General features: G+C 35.0%; 2 protein-coding genes across 5 annotated transcripts; both read right to left on the bottom strand.

Moving 5' to 3' along the window:
• Positions 1-476: 476 nt before the first annotated feature.
• LOC18609903 (uncharacterized) lies at positions 477-11513 on the bottom strand. Of its 3 annotated transcripts, XR_016024580.1 has the most exons (6): positions 11046-11513; positions 10005-10139; positions 9302-9358; positions 2886-3020; positions 2310-2375; positions 477-742 (listed from the first exon to the last, which is right to left on the bottom strand). XR_016024580.1 is itself a non-coding variant. In XM_018115656.2 (5 exons), the coding sequence occupies exons 1-5, from the start codon at positions 11343-11345 to the stop codon at positions 677-679; spliced, it is 693 nt and encodes a 230-aa protein (XP_017971145.1). In that variant the 5' UTR covers positions 11346-11510; the 3' UTR covers positions 477-676. The 3 variants fall into 3 exon arrangements, 2 of the variants coding, with proteins under 2 accessions (XP_017971145.1, XP_088659563.1); XM_018115656.2 differs by lacking the exon at positions 2310-2375 and having other exon boundaries at positions 11046-11510; XM_088803437.1 differs by lacking the exons at positions 2310-2375; positions 9302-9358.
• Positions 11514-12225: 712 nt separating this feature from the next.
• On the bottom strand, positions 12226-15968 carry UNG (uracil dna glycosylase). 2 transcript variants are annotated; one of them, XM_018114591.2, is made up of 6 exons: positions 15361-15960; positions 15031-15189; positions 14850-14880; positions 14180-14315; positions 12926-13009; positions 12226-12551 (listed from the first exon to the last, which is right to left on the bottom strand). In XM_018114591.2, exons 1-6 carry the CDS (start codon positions 15838-15840, stop codon positions 12485-12487), a joined length of 957 nt encoding a protein of 318 aa, XP_017970080.1. In that variant the 5' UTR covers positions 15841-15960; the 3' UTR covers positions 12226-12484. The 2 variants fall into 2 exon arrangements, with proteins under 2 accessions (XP_017970080.1, XP_007045311.2); XM_007045249.3 differs by lacking the exons at positions 12226-12551; positions 12926-13009 and adding an exon at positions 13758-13976 and having other exon boundaries at positions 15361-15968.
• Between the last annotated feature and the right edge of the window lie 2730 nt (positions 15969-18698).

Raw genomic sequence — 18698 nt, 5'->3', positions numbered from 1 at the left:
GGAAAAAAGAGCCACTAACCCTTTTGATCCCTTCCTTTTAATGGAAACAAAATGTAAGAAACAATTAGAATTAACTACAAATCACACTAACGTATCAAGTAGACAAAGTAGCTTCGTCTTTATGGTGACAATTTAAAGTTTGTAAATAATATAAGATAAAAAGGGCAAGGTGAGAAAGGTAGAAGAACATGTAGAAAACAACCCTTTTTGTTTAATTTGAATAGGAAAGAAGAGAGAGTAATAAAATTAAAAAGTTTCTGGGGTAATACTATAACTGAAAAAGAAGGGAAAAAGGTTTACAAATAAGAAATCTCAAGCTGAAAAAGTAGGATGCTCTGCTAGGATCTTCATGATTTGAAGGCAATTTAGAATCATCTGATTCTCCTCCAAACTCTCCACTCTCTTCATATTGGCTCCAAGCACATATAGGATAATATAATTTTGCAACATTAAACATTAGAGCACACACTATTGCCTTTTTAAAGTCATGAAACATGATGTTTACTTGCAAGGGATTCCATTGGTTATTATTGTTTAAGCTAAGTCAATAATAAAGAACCAGTAGAGAACTAGCAGTAAAACAATTTTCCATGGGTTGCTATGGATTCAAGTGAGGCAAATAGATCATGTAACTACAAATTAAATTCAGTGGACGATGCTGGCTCACTTGATCAATCTACTTGTAAATCCATTCATTTGCACGACCTCCAGACTCATCCATGTCTATAAATATGCTGACTGCCTGCATAACATGGAAAAACCATATAAACATGAATAATGGAATAGTGATGTAATCCAACTCAACCAAATAAAAAGAACACTAAAGTTCAGCTTATAAAACAGCATTTTGCTAGCCAGCTATTTGTAAGGTCATATGCTATCAGTGATCCCAAAACCCTTTAGCCACCATTTGTGCAGCAGTAAACTTGCGTGTATGAAGAAAGGAAATATAACATTCATGTTTTAGGGCTCAATCAATCTCCAAAGATTAATATGATTTCATGTTTTCATCAATTCTGATTTGAAAAATTTTTATACACCAATGAAGGGTGTCCATGTGTGCTCCACATGGAAAATTCAAAACAATGTTATATTTCATGCATGGCATAGACACGGTGTGTTCTTATCGGCTCAATGCCAAGCGGATTGGGTTAACAGTGTTAGCTGTTAGACTAACTTGATACACAGAACTAAAGTTTGGTACCACATTGAATATATTTTTAATTCAGGTAACACATTAGACATTTTACTATACTATAGGGGCCAAAGGAGTAATCATTCCTACATTTGCCAAATAACCTTTGCAAGGCAGTGATAAACTCAATAATCTCCTTTGGTTGCAAGTGAATAATTCTCCTATTGGCTATTGCACAATGCTGGCTGCATTCAAGAAATCAGAACCTTCATAAGCAAATGAGTTCCTTTATCTTCAGCAATCTTCAATTATATTCTTGATAGCTTCCCAAACTTGTATAACAAAACACTCATTAGATTGCTTGCAAGTGCAATGACTGATTACCCTTTCATTTTCTTAAATACCACTTATCCACCCCTAGTTGCATTCATGTGGCTATTTAAGTATGTAATAGCTCCCTAGAGGTCTCTCTTACTTACAAGGCAGCTTCACCTGAATTTCTTGTTTGAAAATAACATAAAATCCCCAATAAGCAAAACAATCCCCTATTTTGCTGCACTCCACAAAAATAAGTTCACTTAAAATATGTGAAAAGCATCTTTCAGAATTTGCTTCAATCTTGCACTCCAGTTTTGATCTTTCCTCTATAGATTGATTCCTGTATATGGGTTGCAAAACCACTAAAGCAGTTAAACTACTCACAAGATCCCATCATCTCCTTTCTTATATGGTCCCTAATCCATTATCCTATACATTACTAGATAAGCATGGACGGTATGTTTTCTAACAGAGCAGTTTTAGAGCAACAAATTTTGTCAATCTAGATGGCAGCATTTATTTTGCTTGCAACATTTCCCTCAAATGCAGCTCTGTAATGAGTACTTGTCTAATTCCAAGTTAAGGTCATGTATCTTCTTCAGATTTGACTTGTGACGATTGGGGAAGCATCATTGCTAGATAATAAGAAGGGTTGGATCATATTGGCAAGAAAATGGTTCCGTTGCAGGGGAACAAAAAAACTAGAGTTTTTATAAGGTCAATCAAAGTCCAAAGGAGTGGGTGATAAAAAGAAATGTTCAAAAGGATAAGAAATTGTAACAGAAATTAAGGTTTCTACGAGATTGTAATGAGATTACAATTACAACAAGGAAATTAGCAATTTGGAAAACCATACAGAAAATTGAATGAAGCAAAGATGAAGGCTCTAAGCTTCACATCAACAGTTCCTTAGCTTTCACACCTAAGGTTGAGACAATCAGCAAATAATGTTTCAAAATTATCTAAAAATCACTTTATATTTGCATAAAAAGATCACGTAAATACATAGAAACTTCTATCATTCCCAGCCCAATATGGACTTCAATAAATTCTCAAGCTTGATATTAAAAGTTTTTATAACTGAATTAAATCATATAAATGCTCAAGTATTTCTCCTTTCAGATACGGAACTCTCATCCTTGCATAGTCTAGTAATGCTCATTTGATGCTATTGTACATCTTAGAACAATCCAAAATGTGCATTATAACGGATCATTCTTATCACTCATTTTATGCTATCATGTTTCTTGATTGACAGCAGATTGCACAAGACAACATTTTGATAAAAGTCCTCAGAACTCAAATAATAAAAGATGAAATTACCTTTAGTTTCTGACATTGTTGCACACAAATAAGGTTAAACTTAATGAAAATATTCCATTTGGCTGTAAGTCAAGCAATTGATGGACAAAACTGAAGTAAAACACCCTACCTTCCCTATTCGAGGCCGCTCTTTCAGTTTTGCTAAGCTGTTTCGAATGTGCGAGACCGCTCCCCAACATTTCAATGTGTTTGCCACATCATCAAGCCTTAGAAGATATTCTTCTTCAGTCAAGGGAAATGATCTCTTCACACAAAAGAAAAGATGAACTTAGCACATGCATATAATGCACGCTAACATCAACCAACATGCCAGTAAAGCTTCTCCATTCTTGCTCAAACATTACAGGATATCATGACAAATACACACCAGGAAACAAATTGGGGCATTTTTCCAAAAAAATATAACGACATAGGTTTAACTAGAGAGTATGATGCAGGCGCATATGAAAATTTATTTAGTATTTTAGTTAGTTTAGGATTTTATTTTATTTATTTAGTTTGAAATTCTTTTTCCTATCTTTATTAGAATTTTAGTACTTTAAGTCTTTATTTAGGATTAGAATTACTATTTGATTAGGATTTATCTTAACTATTATAAATAAGTATCTTAGGTAGAAGATTATCATTATCATCTTTTGTTATTTTGAATATTTATTCAAGAGGTTTCTTTGAAAACCCAATTATCTTTTTATTGTTCCAACACAATCAACCCTATTCTAGCCCTAATTGTTGAGTTCTAATTGCCCTAAACCTTTCGGCTACATCAAGTGGTATCAGAGCAAACGATCTTACTATCCTATAAGGATTTGAGTTAGGAGATTATGGTTGGTCGAGCTAGAGGTCGAGGTAGAGGCAATCAGCCCCAACAAGCTGAGTTGGCAGAGATGCGGAGAATGATTGATGACTTGACCCGGGCTGTGCAAGCCTTGCAGCGTCAGGAACCAGTGGAAGCCCGAATGGAGAATCCGGAAGGTGACCACAACCCCCTTGAGATTCACGATCTCGAGGATGATGACGAATTTGAGAACGAGAACCCCTTTCATGAAGATGGACCCGCAAATCAAGCGGCAAGAGTTGGATTGGAAGGCCGGTTATTACATGCTCTTGATTTAAACAGTGGAGGAATCAGGATCGAAGTAACTGATTTTCATGGAAAATTTCATGCGGAAGAATATTTGGATTGGAAAGCTAGTTTGGAAAATTACTTTGAATGGAAACCCATGGCAGAAAATCGGAAAGTGTTATTTGTAAAGTTGAAATTAAAGGGTACTGCACTTCAATGGTGGAAGAGAGTTGAAGAGCAACGTGCACGACAAGGTAAGCTTAAAATCAGCACTTGGGAGCACATGAAAAGCAAATTACGAAAGCAATTTTTACCTGCTGATTATACTATGGAATTGTATGAAAAGTTTCATTGTTTGAAGCAAAATAACATGACCGTTGAAGAGTATACATCGGAATTCAATAACTTATCAATTCGGGTTGGGTTAGCTGAGAGTAACGAACAAATTACTTCTCGTTATCTTGCTGGTTTAAATCATTCTATTAGAGACGAGATGGGAGTAGTTCGTTTATACAACATTGAAGATGCTCGTCAATATGCTCTATCAGCAGAAAAACGGGTTTTACGCTATGGTGCTAGAAAGCCTTTATATGGCACCCATTGGCAAAATAATTCTGAAGCAAGACGAGGTTATCCAACATCCCAACAAAATTATCAAGGGGCTGCCACAATCAATAAAACTAATAGAGGTGCAACCAATGTTGAAAAGAATGATAAAGGCAAGAGTATAATGCCTTATGGAGGACAAAACAGTTCTGGTTCTTCTACAAATAAAGGAGGCAGCAATTCCCATATTCGATGTTTTACTTGTGGGGAAAAGGGGCACACTTCTTTTGGTTGCCCACAACGAAGGGTAAACTTAGCAGAATTAGGGGAAGAGTTAGAGCCTGTTTATGATGATTATGAGGAGGAGGTAGAGGAAATCGATGTTTATCCTGCACAAGGTGAGTCATTAGTGGTACGAAGAGTAATGACAACAACAGTAAATGAGGAAGCAGAAGATTGGAAGAGGCGAAGTATTTTTCGCACACGAGTTGTTTGTGAAGGTAAAGTGTGTGATCTTGTCATTGATGGAGGAAGCATGGAAAATATTATTTCAAAAGAGGCAGTGAACAAATTAAAGCTTCCTACAAACAAACATCCTTATCCTTACAAGATTGGGTGGCTAAAGAAGGGACACGAAGTACCAGTAACTACTCAATGTTTGGTGAAATTTACTATGGGAGATAACTTGGATGATGAGGCCCTATGTGATGTTGTGCCAATGGATGTTGGTCATATTCTTGTGGGTAGACCTTGGTTGTATGATCACGATATGGTTCATAAGACGAAGCCAAATACCTATTCTTTCTACAAGAATAACAAGAGGTACACTTTATATCCTCTTAGAGAAGAGACTAAGAAATCAGCAAACAACAAGATCAGCAAGATCACTGGGTATTTATCTGCTGAAAATTTTGAAGCTGAAGGTAGTGAGATGGGTATTATGTATGCTTTGGTAACTAAGCATTTAAAAAGTGATCAGATGAGTAAATCTCCTCAATATCCAACAGAAATTCAGCAGTTATTGAAGGAGTTTGGAGAATTGTTCAATGAGGATTTGCCGAAAAGTCTACCACCTTTACGAAGCATCCAACATGCAATTGATTTGGTACCAGGAGCAGCATTACCAAATCTGCCAGCATATAGAATGCCACCTATGCAGCGAGCTGAGGTACAAAGACAGGTTGAGGAGTTGTTGGAGAAAGGTCTAGTGCGTGAAAGTAAAAGTCCTTGTGCTTGCCCAGCTTTGTTAGCTCCTAAGAAAGATGGTTCATGGAGGATGTGTGTGGACAGCCGTGCCATAAATAAAATTACAATCAAGTATCGTTTTCCCATTCCTCGATTAGATGAGATGCTTGATCAATTAGTTGGTTCAAGAGTGTTTTCAAAGATAGATTTGAAGAGCGGATACCATCAAATTAGAATGAGGGATGGAGATGAATGGAAAACAGCTTTCAAAACCCCTGATGGATTATTTGAATGGTTGGTGATGCCATTTGGCCTTTCAAATGCACCAAGCACATTCATGAGAGTCATGGCAGAGGTACTCAAGCCCTTCTTGAATTCATTTGTGGTGGTTTACTTTGATGATATTTTGATCTATAGCCACACTAAGGAAAAGCACTTAAAACATTTACGACAAGTTTTAGAAGTTCTTCAAAAGGAGCAGCTTTATATAAACTTGAAAAAGTGCAGTTTTATGCAACCAGAAGTGGTATTTCTTGGTTTCATTGTGTCTGCAGAGGGTTTGAAACCAGATCCAGATAAGATTCGTGCAATTTCAGAGTGGCCAGCACCTACATCTATCAAAGAAGTAAGGAGTTTTCATGGTTTGGCATCTTTTTATAGGAGATTCATTCGAAATTTTAGTTCTATTATGAGTCCTATAACTGAATCTTTGAAGAAAGATGGATTTGAATGGTCACATTCTGCACAAAAAGCCTTTGAAAGAGTTAAAGCTTTGATGACTGAAGCCCCAGTTCTCGCACTACCAGATTTTGAGAAGTTATTTGTTGTTGAGTGTGATGCTTCATATGTAGGAATTGGAGCAGTTCTTAGTCAAGATGGAAGGCCTATAGAGTTTTTTAGTGAAAAGTTGACAGACTCTAGACGACGTTATTCAACTTATGACTTAGAGTTTTATGCTTTGGTAAGGGCCATTCGTCATTGGCAGCACTACTTGGCTTATCGTGAGTTTGCTGTTTATTCTGACCATCAAGCTTTAAGGTATTTGCATTCGCAGAAAAAGCTTAGTAATCAACATGCTAAGTGGAGTTCTTTTCTCAATGAATTTAATTTCTCTTTAAAATATAAATCTGGGCAGTCTAATACTGTGGCTGATGCTTTGAGTAGGCGATGTAAAATGTTATCAGTTATGAGCACTCAAGTCACAGGATTTGAAGAACTTAAAAATCAGTATAGTTCTGATTCATATTTCAGCAAGATAATAACTGATTTGCAGGGTTCATTACAAGCTGAAAATTTACCTTATAGGTTGCACGAAGATTATTTATTCAAAGGTAACCAGTTGTGCATTCCAGAAGGATCTTTAAAGGAGCAAATCATTAGAGAACTTCATGGGAATGGTTTAGGAGGACATTTTGGGAGAGACAAGACTTTGGCAATGGTGGCTGATCGTTATTATTGGCCAAAAATGCGCCGAGATGTGGAGAGGTTGGTGAAAAGATGTCCAGCTTGTTTATTTGGTAAAGGCAGTGCTCAAAACACTGGTTTATATGTTCCTTTACCTGAGCCAGATGCACCTTGGATTCATTTGAGTATGGATTTTGTTTTGGGACTTCCAAAGACAGCAAAAGGATTTGATTCTATCTTTGTGGTGGTGGATCGGTTTTCAAAAATGGCACATTTTATTCCGTGTTTTAGGACTTCTGATGCAACTCATATTGCTGAATTATTCTTTCGTGAGATTGTAAGATTACATGGAATTCCAACTTCCATTGTTTCTGATAGAGATGTGAAGTTTATGGGACATTTTTGGAGAACTTTGTGGAGGAAATTTGGGACAGAGTTGAAGTATTCTAGTACTTGCCATCCGCAAACAGATGGTCAAACAGAAGTTGTGAATCGAAGTTTGGGTAATATGTTAAGATGTCTTATTCAAAATAACCCAAAGACTTGGGATTTAGTCATACCCCAAGCTGAATTTGCTTACAACAATTCTGTCAATCGAAGCATAAAGAAGACACCATTTGAGGCTGCATATGGGTTAAAACCTCAACATGTGCTAGATTTAGTACCCCTACCACAAGAAGCTAGAGTGAGTAATGAAGGAGAGTTATTTGCTGACCATATTCGAAAAATTCATGAAGAGGTAAAGGCTGCTTTAAAGGCCAGCAATGCAGAATATTCTTTTACAGCAAATCAACATCGTCGCAAGCAGGAATTTGAGGAAGGTGATCAAGTACTTGTGCACTTGAGGCAAGAAAGATTTCCTAAGGGTACTTATCACAAACTCAAGTCTAGAAAGTTTGGACCTTGTAAGGTGCTAAAGAAAATCAGTTCAAATGCCTATTTAATTGAGTTACCACCTGAGTTACAAATCAGTCCTATTTTCAATATTTTGGACTTGTATCCATTTGATGGATGTGATGGAACTGCATCTACCATAGACGCTCAAATTCAGCACCTTCCAATTGCTAAGGTTGAAGTTATTGAGGATGTGCTAGATGTAAAAGAGGTTCGATCTAGACGGGGGAACCCGTATAGACGATTTTTAGTGAAATGGCTTGGTAAACCTGCTAATGAAAGCACTTGGATTGCAGAAGAAGAATTGAAAAGAGTGGATCCCGACATCTATGAGGAGTATGTCAAGGCCTACTCGTCGGAGTCGAGTCTTTTCTGACCCGAGGGGACTGATGCAGGCGCATATGAAAATTTATTTAGTATTTTAGTTAGTTTAGGATTTTATTTTATTTATTTAGTTTGAAATTCTTTTTCCTATCTTTATTAGAATTTTAGTACTTTAAGTCTTTATTTAGGATTAGAATTACTATTTGATTAGGATTTATCTTAACTATTATAAATAAGTATCTTAGGTAGAAGATTATCATTATCATCTTTTGTTATTTTGAATATTTATTCAAGAGGTTTCTTTGAAAACCCAATTATCTTTTTATTGTTCCAACACAATCAACCCTATTCTAGCCCTAATTGTTGAGTTCTAATTGCCCTAAACCTTTCGGCTACATCAGAGTAGAATAACATAAATGTCAGTTAATAATAAAAAAAGGATAACAATATTCATAACCTCATTGAAATCAAATTGTTGTAAGCTTCCTTCATATTTTGAGAAAGATAAACTTAACAGTCACTTTAAGTTATTTGAAGCAGTACACAAGGTTTCAGATTTAGTTTCGACATTATCAGTAATCAGACTTGGCAGAACTTTGGGCAGCTAGTGGAGATTTTGTCATAAATGCATCCAATGGAACACAAGGTTTATGTATAAAGAAAAGCTAGAACCATAAGGGCATTTTGGTTGATAATATCTAGAGACTAAAGTCTCATTTACGAGATTATAGTGAGCAATTCTATAATAATAATTTTTCATAAAGAATTTTTTTTTTTTTGGGGGAAGGGGGGGGGGGGGGGGGGGGTGGGTGTGGCAGGGGCAGAGGGGGCATATAATTGGTGGGCATGTCAGTGCAAGTAAAAGTACCCAACACCAAAGTCATCACAATTTATGAGGAGAGAAGTGAAAAAAAAAAAAAGCCTGGTTAAATGAGCAAAAGTTTTTACACAAAAGGTCTCAAGGAAACTCTGCAATTAGTGATTTCAACAAGTTTTTATATACAAAAAATCATAATCAGCTCAACCAGTTTTAAAACTTAGTAATATTTCTTGTAACGTGATATTACGACTTTTTTAAGGCACAACTCTGTAGCTCACAATCTGCTTACCTGCTCCATATACTTCCACATAACATTCAGTGCAAGGAGATTTCTTCCCATGAACTCCTAAATTAAGGCATGCAAAGGTAAACTTAGTCACACAAAAAATATTAGAAGCAAACACAAAGTACCAACAGAATAAACAGTTAATCCAACCACCATGGCACAGTATTGAATGAAACTTTAGAATATGCAAATATGGTGCTGAACTCTAAATTTACACCTATTTAGGGCAGTGCACCTAACTTGCCGTCCATAATAAGCAAGTCTTAAACCATAATCAAGTTATGCAATACTCAAAAAAGCATACATTCGTTATCAAATATCGTGTTATCTACTATTGGTGTCATAAACTTGTTAGTCTGCATACTATAGTTAGAAGGCCCACATGGTTTTGCATACGGTGGACATAGAGATTTTCTCTTTACCCCATCAGACAAGGTGATAAAATATCAGTAGATAATTCCAAATGAAATGCTGAAAAAGGGACATCATGGAAAAAATTCTGTACAATTGAGCTACATGTTGGGGCCCCATTAATGACATTCATCAACATTCTACACATGGAAGGGCCATTTCAAACTTTTGCTTAGCGAAACCCAAATCTCATTATAAGTTATCGTTTCAAAAAGCATCATCAAGAATCCAAGAAACTATAATTTAGAAGAAGTAAGAAGCTGATAAAGCCATCTTCTCCTTTGGAAATGCATACCTTCTTTATCAATTGAACATCATAAGACCTGCCATATTTGTTCCTAATAAGAGTTGCAAGGTCTAAGCCATTAAATGTGGAATCATCTCTGCCAACTATTCGTTCAAGGTTTTCTCGAAGCATTTCACTGTTTATCTGAGACAATTGTAAAACAGGACCATCAATAAACACAAACCACTAGGCACGCAATAGGATCTTGTCTGTAAAAAGAGAAACCTGGAATGAAGTTTTGTCCACAAAGAACAATCTATAAAAAGAAGATCACGTGAATCCACCAAATTACTAATTATAGGACAAAACCAGCTTCTAGTTCATCCATACATTCTATCAAAATGCCAGTCCACTCCAGCAAAATGGACATATTCCTTACCCATCGCAGCCAGATTTTGCCTAAACCCAATCTGACCCTACTGGCAATAACTGAAAAAGTAAATAACCAAAATCCAGCCCTTATCAAAATAAACTCCAAAAGTCAACAGCTCAAACCAGACCTTGACACAAACCTGAAGCAACTGAAAAAAGTCAAAACCGATAATTGACCCAACCAACCCCATTGCCATCTCTGCGGATATAGCTTTTTATGGTTTATAAACAAAAATTCAAAGATAATTACCCATCATTTTAACCTTCATGAGTAATGAATTCAACAATTACAGGAGTTAAAGAGTAGGAGATTCCCACTTGAGCTTAAATCAAGTGGCAGGGTGGGGCGTGTTATCGCTAGAATTCCTAGGTTCAACCCTTACCTTTGTACCAAAACAAAAAAAGGAGCAGGAATGACCCTTTGTAAGTTATAAAGGTAATGTAATTGGCTATTATGATCAATGGCATATTAACAAAGTAAAATCCAATAGGCAAATTCCATGGCTTTTAATATTTTTCAAGTATATAGAATGATTAACAGCAGACTAGAATAGCAACCCAACATGCTTATTCAATGAATATGAATAATTGAATACCTTAAGCTCAAAGACATCATCTTGCAACAAACAAAACGGAAACTCTATTTTCTATTTTATTAAAAAGAGAAGATGAACGTACTCCTCCGGTCTCGCCTTGTGAAGATTCTTTCTTGTCATTCCCATCCTCAGCGTCATCTGGGTCCACGCCATCATCATCCACGGCACTGGAAAAGATAGGCCCACATCTCCCACGACTTTGGGACGTACTAGCAAGGTATTGACCCTGGCCCTGGGAAAAACTAAATCCTCCCAAAGGAAAATAGTACGGACCACAACATCCCAAGCTTGGAACCTTATAAAATCTTCCCCTGCCCTTGCAGACGTGTTCCGAAACTCCAACCGACCAATTACAACTGTGACTTGATAAAAAGCTCGTCATTTTATCCTGTAAGTTTTGAAAGTCTCGAAAGGTGAAGAAGAAAAGGGGAGGTGGGGATGGTGAAGAGGAAGAAGGAGAAGTCCCAAAGTAAGAGAAAAGCAGAGAAGAGGAGTGATGATGGGTGTTGAAGAGAAGAGACAAAGACAGTCATTTTTGTTGGGGAAGGAAAGAGTTGTGGTTTGGGTTTCAGATAGCGTAACCGTGGACTACTCATCTATCCTTCTCCACTCGCTCAATCACCACCGTTGCCTTGATGCCTTTCCCGGTTCCTTGGAATTGACTGAATTCTTTCAACAAATATATAAATAGAATTTCAACTTTAATAAATATAATAATAAATTTACCACATAATTTTATACTTTTAAAAACAAAAAACAATTGACTCCCGCAACGAAATAAATAGTTTTGATGAATTTACATAAATAAATAATTTTTGCAAAGAAATGTAAATCATTGGTTTTTCTAAATTATTAAACAATTACATCACATTCGCATCATATCAACCTTTTAGTTTTACAATCTCTTTTCTTGTACTTATGGTGTAATTACTGGTTATTTTTTGGGTTATATAGTCTTTTATTAATTACTGTAATATCATCTTAACAAGTGCCTAAGCACTCTATAGCATTTGCCTTGTAATATTGTGGTGGATTGAACTACAATTGCTAATGATAATTAGGTTTTATCTAAGCCACAAGGGTGTTTCCAAATTTTTAAAACAACAAAGCTAATCTCATTGAGCAAAACCTGTAATATTGTAGCATACTAAAAACTTGAAGTAGGCCAACATTTAAGGCCAGAGAAAGGGTATCCCAAAAGGGGAGTCTTCCATTAGCAGTTTATTTAGTATTAAAGAGATGAAGTAATTAGTAACTCAATAAACAGATAGAAAACATAGTCAGCAATAAGCATGATATCATTGGACAATATTAGTTACATGATGTACAAAATTTGGCTCCTAAAGCCAGCTGAGGATCACTGAACTGTGACAAACCTATCACAAAAAGTGTCTTCTGTAAATAGGCAAACAAAATTTGTGCAGTGAATCCCCATAACTTTTGCCTTTCTAGCAAAATTCAAGTGGAAGAATATCGATTAGTTTGCATACAAACTGACAGCACGAATGATGACCCTTGAAATCAAAGTTGCCAATCTATCGGGGGCATCCCCATTTGCTCCAAAAGCTGGTTTGTGCGAGAGAAATGCCTGTTTTAAATGTTACAAAAAAGTGATTGATATCAGACAAAATAGCATCATAAATTCACATCTTGACTTAACCATAGTCATTTACAAGAGACACCTAATCTTATATAATCTGCAAAGAATTAAGATCTCAATGCTATAAGAGTGTGTATATAGCAATCAAATAAATATAAAAGGGCACATAATCACTGTTCAATTGTTTGTGTTTACCTACTATTTGATGCTGAGTTCAATCCATTGTTGTTACCACAAAACACAATCTCAATAAACCAAACAATCCCATCTCACAATCCAAAAAACCAATATTATATATATCAAAACCAGCAGTGTGTAACTCACAAAGGAGTAAACTTGTTTCTCCCCAAAACCATACTAACCTGCAACCAAAGAAGCCTCTATTTGCAGATAAACCAGAAGGATGCGCTGCTTTGAGAATGTGATGCTTTTTCTGATCAATCAACCTGTGACAGATTAAGAGAAGTCCCAACCAAGGTTGTCAATGTGGTCATGGTGAATGCTTTAGTTCCCCTATTGAAACAGTGCACTTTATACTAATTGTTGTAGTGCAGTATCTCAAATTTACCAACATAGTATGATACATAAAACAAGATAAACAAATTATAATAGGAGATTTTCTAAAATTCCACTACTTTACAAAATTATAATAAGCTGGGTTACGTGGACTCAAGTACAATATGCTGACACAGTGCCTTACTCAAAATTCAGAGTCACAAATTCAGCTAAGGAGTCCAAAAGTAAAGTAGGGTTTCCTGGACACATCTTACAGTTTTCTCATGAAATCATTCATATCTAGCACTTATCAGCAAAATTTAGGAATGCCACACAATTATAAACAAACTACACCCCCCCCCCCCCCCCCCCCCCCCCCCTCCCTTCCTCTTCCTGACCTATACTTAAAAAAACTAAAAACAAAAGAAAGTGGAAGATATTCATTAATAATTTCTTTTGATTTTAATTTTTGTAATGGTTTTCACTGTGATAGACTTTGCATGATGAAAATAAGCATTAGAGGGTCAGACATGTAGGTAGCCTTATCAGCCCAAACCCATCAGCAAACTAAATACCCTAACAATTAAGTTATAAAGATTTACTGTCACAAATACTCAACCAAGTCAATAGGTCAGATCTGCCATCTATATCATTTATCTTTCACTTCTCCTCTCCATCTCATTCTCTCATCTATAACTCTCAAACACAATGCATTGCTCCTTTCCTTTCTTCTCCATTTTTTCCCTCTTTCCTCATTTTTTCTTGAGCAATTCTGGAAGATCTACTGGTTTAGGACGAGCATCAAATTGAGTGAGAGGCAACAAGATTCAAAGAAGCCAAATCCATGCAGAACTGCCACGTCAGTCACATATTCCCCACCCACACACATGTTGTGCTGAGTTGACACTTGTATAGAGCCTAAAATGGCAAGAACATATAACATAGAAAATAAGTGAAGATAAAATATTGAATGGAATTTATTCTGCCAATAATGAGTTGAAGAGCACTATTTAACTTCTGCAGGAAAAAAATAAAAGTCCTACAATCATGAATATAGAAAGAAAGTGGGGAGAGGGAGGGGAGGGTTCAACCATTAATACTACTATTGAAAAGTAGAAAACCTGGATTTCTCTTGAGCTGAGTTCCCCCAGAGGAGGAAAATAACTCCTTCCTTCTTTTGTGAGATAGTTCTAATAATAGCATCAGTAAATTGCTCCCATCCTTTCTTGGCATGAGAATTAGCTTGGTGCTTCCTAACTGAATATCAAGAATGAAAGCAAAAACATCAGGAAAGCTATAAATTAGAGGGAGATGGATAACAAGAACCAAAAATAAAGCTTCATTTCCAAAGGAGGTGATGCCCTGAGGCGTTAAAACATCCCACTGGTTATGACTGTATAACATGACAATTACTTCGTTATCTAAACAAGCACTGCAACTATGTTAATGTCCACAGCCTTTCAAATCCTAAAAGAGATGACACTTTGAAAAACTTGTACCTGCATCTAATTTTGAACGAAAATGTGGAATATACAGACTTCTCCTGGTGGTTTTAAGCTAGCTTCTTTCATGAACGTGCTATGACAATACTTGTTTGCTATACAGTTCCCTTTTAAATTCATATCATGCATAACTTTACCGGTAAACCAGCCTTTGCCAAACCATTGCCATAATCATCTTTCCATGAATCTAATCAAAAACTTATTTCCATGAACAAAGTCATAAAAATCCAATTATAAGATCACGTAAAAAAATATATATCAGAATCTCAAGTGTGGATAAGAACATCACCTGTGAGAACAGTATTGAGCAAAAGAACACCCTGCAAGATTGCAAAAATTAGTGTCAGCATGTTTCTATTAAAACAATTAGAGAAGAAGCTAATGGTAAAAAATCTCTATTTTTATTCATAGGTTCAGTTACTAGTGCACATCTTGGTGCTTGTGATAATTAGATTCAGTTGAGGATTCACCTGAACAGCCCATTTCTCTAGATTTCCATGGGACGGAATCGAACAGCCAAGATCTTGCTTAAGTTCCTTAAATATATTCACCAGACTTGAGGGAACCTTCACTCCCTCTGGCACAGAAAATGAAAGCCCCATTGCTTGACCAGGTCCATGATAAGGGTCCTGAAACAACAATTTCATATGCTCATAATCATCAATAAAACTCTGCTCTAGTTTCGGGTTTTTATCAATGGTCATGTCACGTCTCCATTTAACTACAAATACAACACTGAATTTGTATAAATTAAATTATACGAATCAATTGAATTCGTTGGTAAAGATTTTGAACTGTACCTGTCCAATAATAACTGCTTTGACCCTGTGAAATGGAGTAGAATTAAGGGCATTGAAAATCAAGTGCTGGGGAGGATAAATGGGCACGCTGCCACTGGATATCTCGCTCTCAACAATTTTGCACAAGTTATTAGCGTAAGGCTTCTGAAGCTCCCCGGGTAGGGCCTCGAGCCACGTGTCCTCCACCAAGAGTTCCTCCAGTTTGACGAAACCCGATCCTTCAACCTTGGACTGCGACACCTTCTGGGAACAGATTTTGAGGTTGCGTTTTGATTTGGCGACACATTTGTTAAATTCCATGCGAGATTTTTGCTCGGCGGTGAGAGAAGGAAAAGGTTGGTGATCATCGGAAGGAGTGGAGAGTTTCTGACGCTTGGCTGGGCCTGGGTTTGCTTGGAAGAAATCGGTTATGGTTTTCGAGGAGGCGGCCATTGCTCTGGCCTGTAGGGAACACGGCGAGGAACACACACGAAGGAGCATCAATTGGCAGTAAAGGGGAGGATTAGGAGGGAAAACCAAAGAGGGATTAGGAGGGAAAGGTGGAATCTTTCGACCTTTCGTCACAGTCTTGGCCTGGCCCAAATTATAATATCGAAAACTACACAGTTGTTTTTCAACTTGAGCAATCAAGTGTCTCCAACTTGGATTAACAACAATCGCAAAATTATGTATTTACCCCCTAAATTATGACAAAATATTCAATTTGATATTCAAAATTTAAAGATTTACAATGTTTATGTTCAATTTTTTGTTTCTGTTTATTAATATGCACATTTTTGAACTCCGTTAATGACATTTCTATTAATTTATTACGGATTATATTTCATGTATTACCCTTATTAAAATGTATTATTTTATTAATATAATAAATTAAATATTTAATAATAAATAAAAAAAATTTCACATTCTATTTTTTTCATTTTTTTTATTTCAATTTTGCACCAAATTTGAAACAAAATTGAAACTTTTTATTTATTTCAAGGAATGGAAAATCTTGAATCATTTTTTTATTAAGACTTTTAGAAAGGAAGATGAGCAAACAAAAAACATCGTTTTAAATAATTTAAAAGGAAGAAAGCCGGATAGACAATGTTTTGGATGATGTGATAAATAAATCGAAACATCTAAACTTTTTTGAAAAGATTTTAAGAATATTTTTATCAAATTATGATAAAAATAATTATTATTTTTGAAATGAACGTACAAAGTTTACAAAGTTAACTATTTCTTACAATTTGCTTTTTTTTATTTTCTTCCTAAATTTTTCTCTAACCATTTTGTCAAAGGTGAAGTAAAAAATAGATTTGGAATATAAGAGCTATTTTTTTGTTTTTTGGTTTGACACACTAAAAACTTTTTGCTCAATTAAAGTACAATAAATCACTTCGATTAAAGTGCAACAATTTACTTCAACAAGAGTTGCTACCTCACTTATTAACTTATGCGGTAATTACATAAAGGGTGCCACGAGATAAGGTCGATGTTCAATACGGTATCCAAGCTACATAAATGTTCAATGTACCACTTTACCTATAAAATCTTGGTCAATTTTCTCAATTAATTAAGACTAGTAACTTATGCTAGTGAGGGCTGAGGTATCTTAAAACCCTAAAAAGGGATATTTGATGTGATATAAGTGAGGGACATTCTTTGTAATTAAATTATAAGGAATCACATTACGATGTTTGGTTTGTGTTTTATACAAGGTAAAGTGATCCCATGACAATCGCATTGCAATGATGGAGAGAAAGTTCCATTTTTTTTTTCCTAAATTGTCCCTCCCATTAGCTCGACCTCTCTGCTATTTTCTCATCATCTTCTCCTTCCTCTTCTCGCCACTCGCCTGCACATTTCGGTCAAGCCCTTTCTTCTATTCTCTCTTGTTCTTCTTTCTCCTTTTTTCATGGTTGGCTATGGTTCCAGAACCATCTTCAATCTATATGAGTTTCCTTGAGCTAATTTTTTTTTTGTTTGAATCAAAGCTTTTGTGGGCCTTTTGGATCTTTAAAGTTTGAACATTCCCTGTCCCTGGTTTGTTGGATCTTTAAAGAGAAAGGAAAAATTGTCAGTTCTGATTTTGTTTTTCTTGTTGTTATAGGTTTGCCTTGATTTTCTTCTTGTCTTTCTCATTGCTATGCCTTTGTACCTTGTTGCATTCGTGTCTTGGATTTTGTTTCTGATGTGAGGAGTTCTATTGTTTTGATGGCTCCTCCCTATTTTTATTAATAAAGTTGTCATTAAAAAATATTTTAATAATTAATATTTATATATTATATTATTTTTATCATATTATTATTTAAGATAAAATATATTTATTTTCAAAATTTAATCAAAATTACACGAAAATTTATTAATTTTTAAAATAAATACTTCACCATAAAAAAATATTTTACGTTAGATATGTCGGTCTAGTTGTTAATTAACCGTTTATAATTTCGTTAACTTGTTGATGTGATAAAAATAAAAAAATAATTTTATCCTTGATTAAAATTTATAATCACTATTATATAAATTTATTATTTTTTATTAATTAAAAAAAAAGGTCTCATCTAGGGAGCATCGGTGCTTCCTTGGATAGCCTGATTTAGGGCTCCCACAATTGGGCCCAAAGGGAGCACTGGTGCTCCCCTTTCTTGGTAAGTCGGGGAGCACCGATCGGGCTCCCTTTTTTTATTTTTTTAAAATATAATAATAATATTTTAAGTTAATAAATAAATAAAGAGTATTTTAGTTTTTTCATATTTTCTGTTAACGATGTTTGTATTTTTGGACGCGAAATATTTATTTCGAAAATTAATAAACATCCGTGTAATTTTGATAAAAACTTAAAGGGATAAGTGTATTTTACCTTATTATTTATTATGTTAAGGACTAAAGTTGAAAAGTTAAAAATTACATTAAAAATAAGATTAATTTATTCAACTTTATATTTCATATATAAGGATAATTTAGCAAAATTATATTATATTCTTTCAAACCAAATACTATAATGTAATTTCTCATCAATCACGTTCCTTGTAATAATCATTTTTCTATATAATACTAAACGCTACAAAGTTTTCTTTCTAACAATCACATTGGCGTTTGATACTTTACAATGCAATATGATTATAGGTAATATAATTACAAATAATATGATTGTAAGGAAAATAACATTATAGTGTTCGGTATATAAAAAAAATAATGATTAAAATACAAGAAAAATAATATTATAACGTTTGGTTTACAATAACTTTATTGGGAATATAATGTCAATTTTTATAATTATCTCTATTTATTAAAATGTAAATTTAATATGCTTGTATATTTTTATTGTTAATTTTTATATAATATCATCT

This window comes from Theobroma cacao, chromosome 2, assembly GCF_053813885.1.
Source record: "Theobroma cacao isolate CCN51 chromosome 2, ASM5381388v1, whole genome shotgun sequence".
NCBI lineage: Eukaryota > Viridiplantae > Streptophyta > Magnoliopsida > Malvales > Malvaceae > Theobroma > Theobroma cacao.
This window is presented reverse-complemented; position numbering and strand designations above follow the sequence as displayed.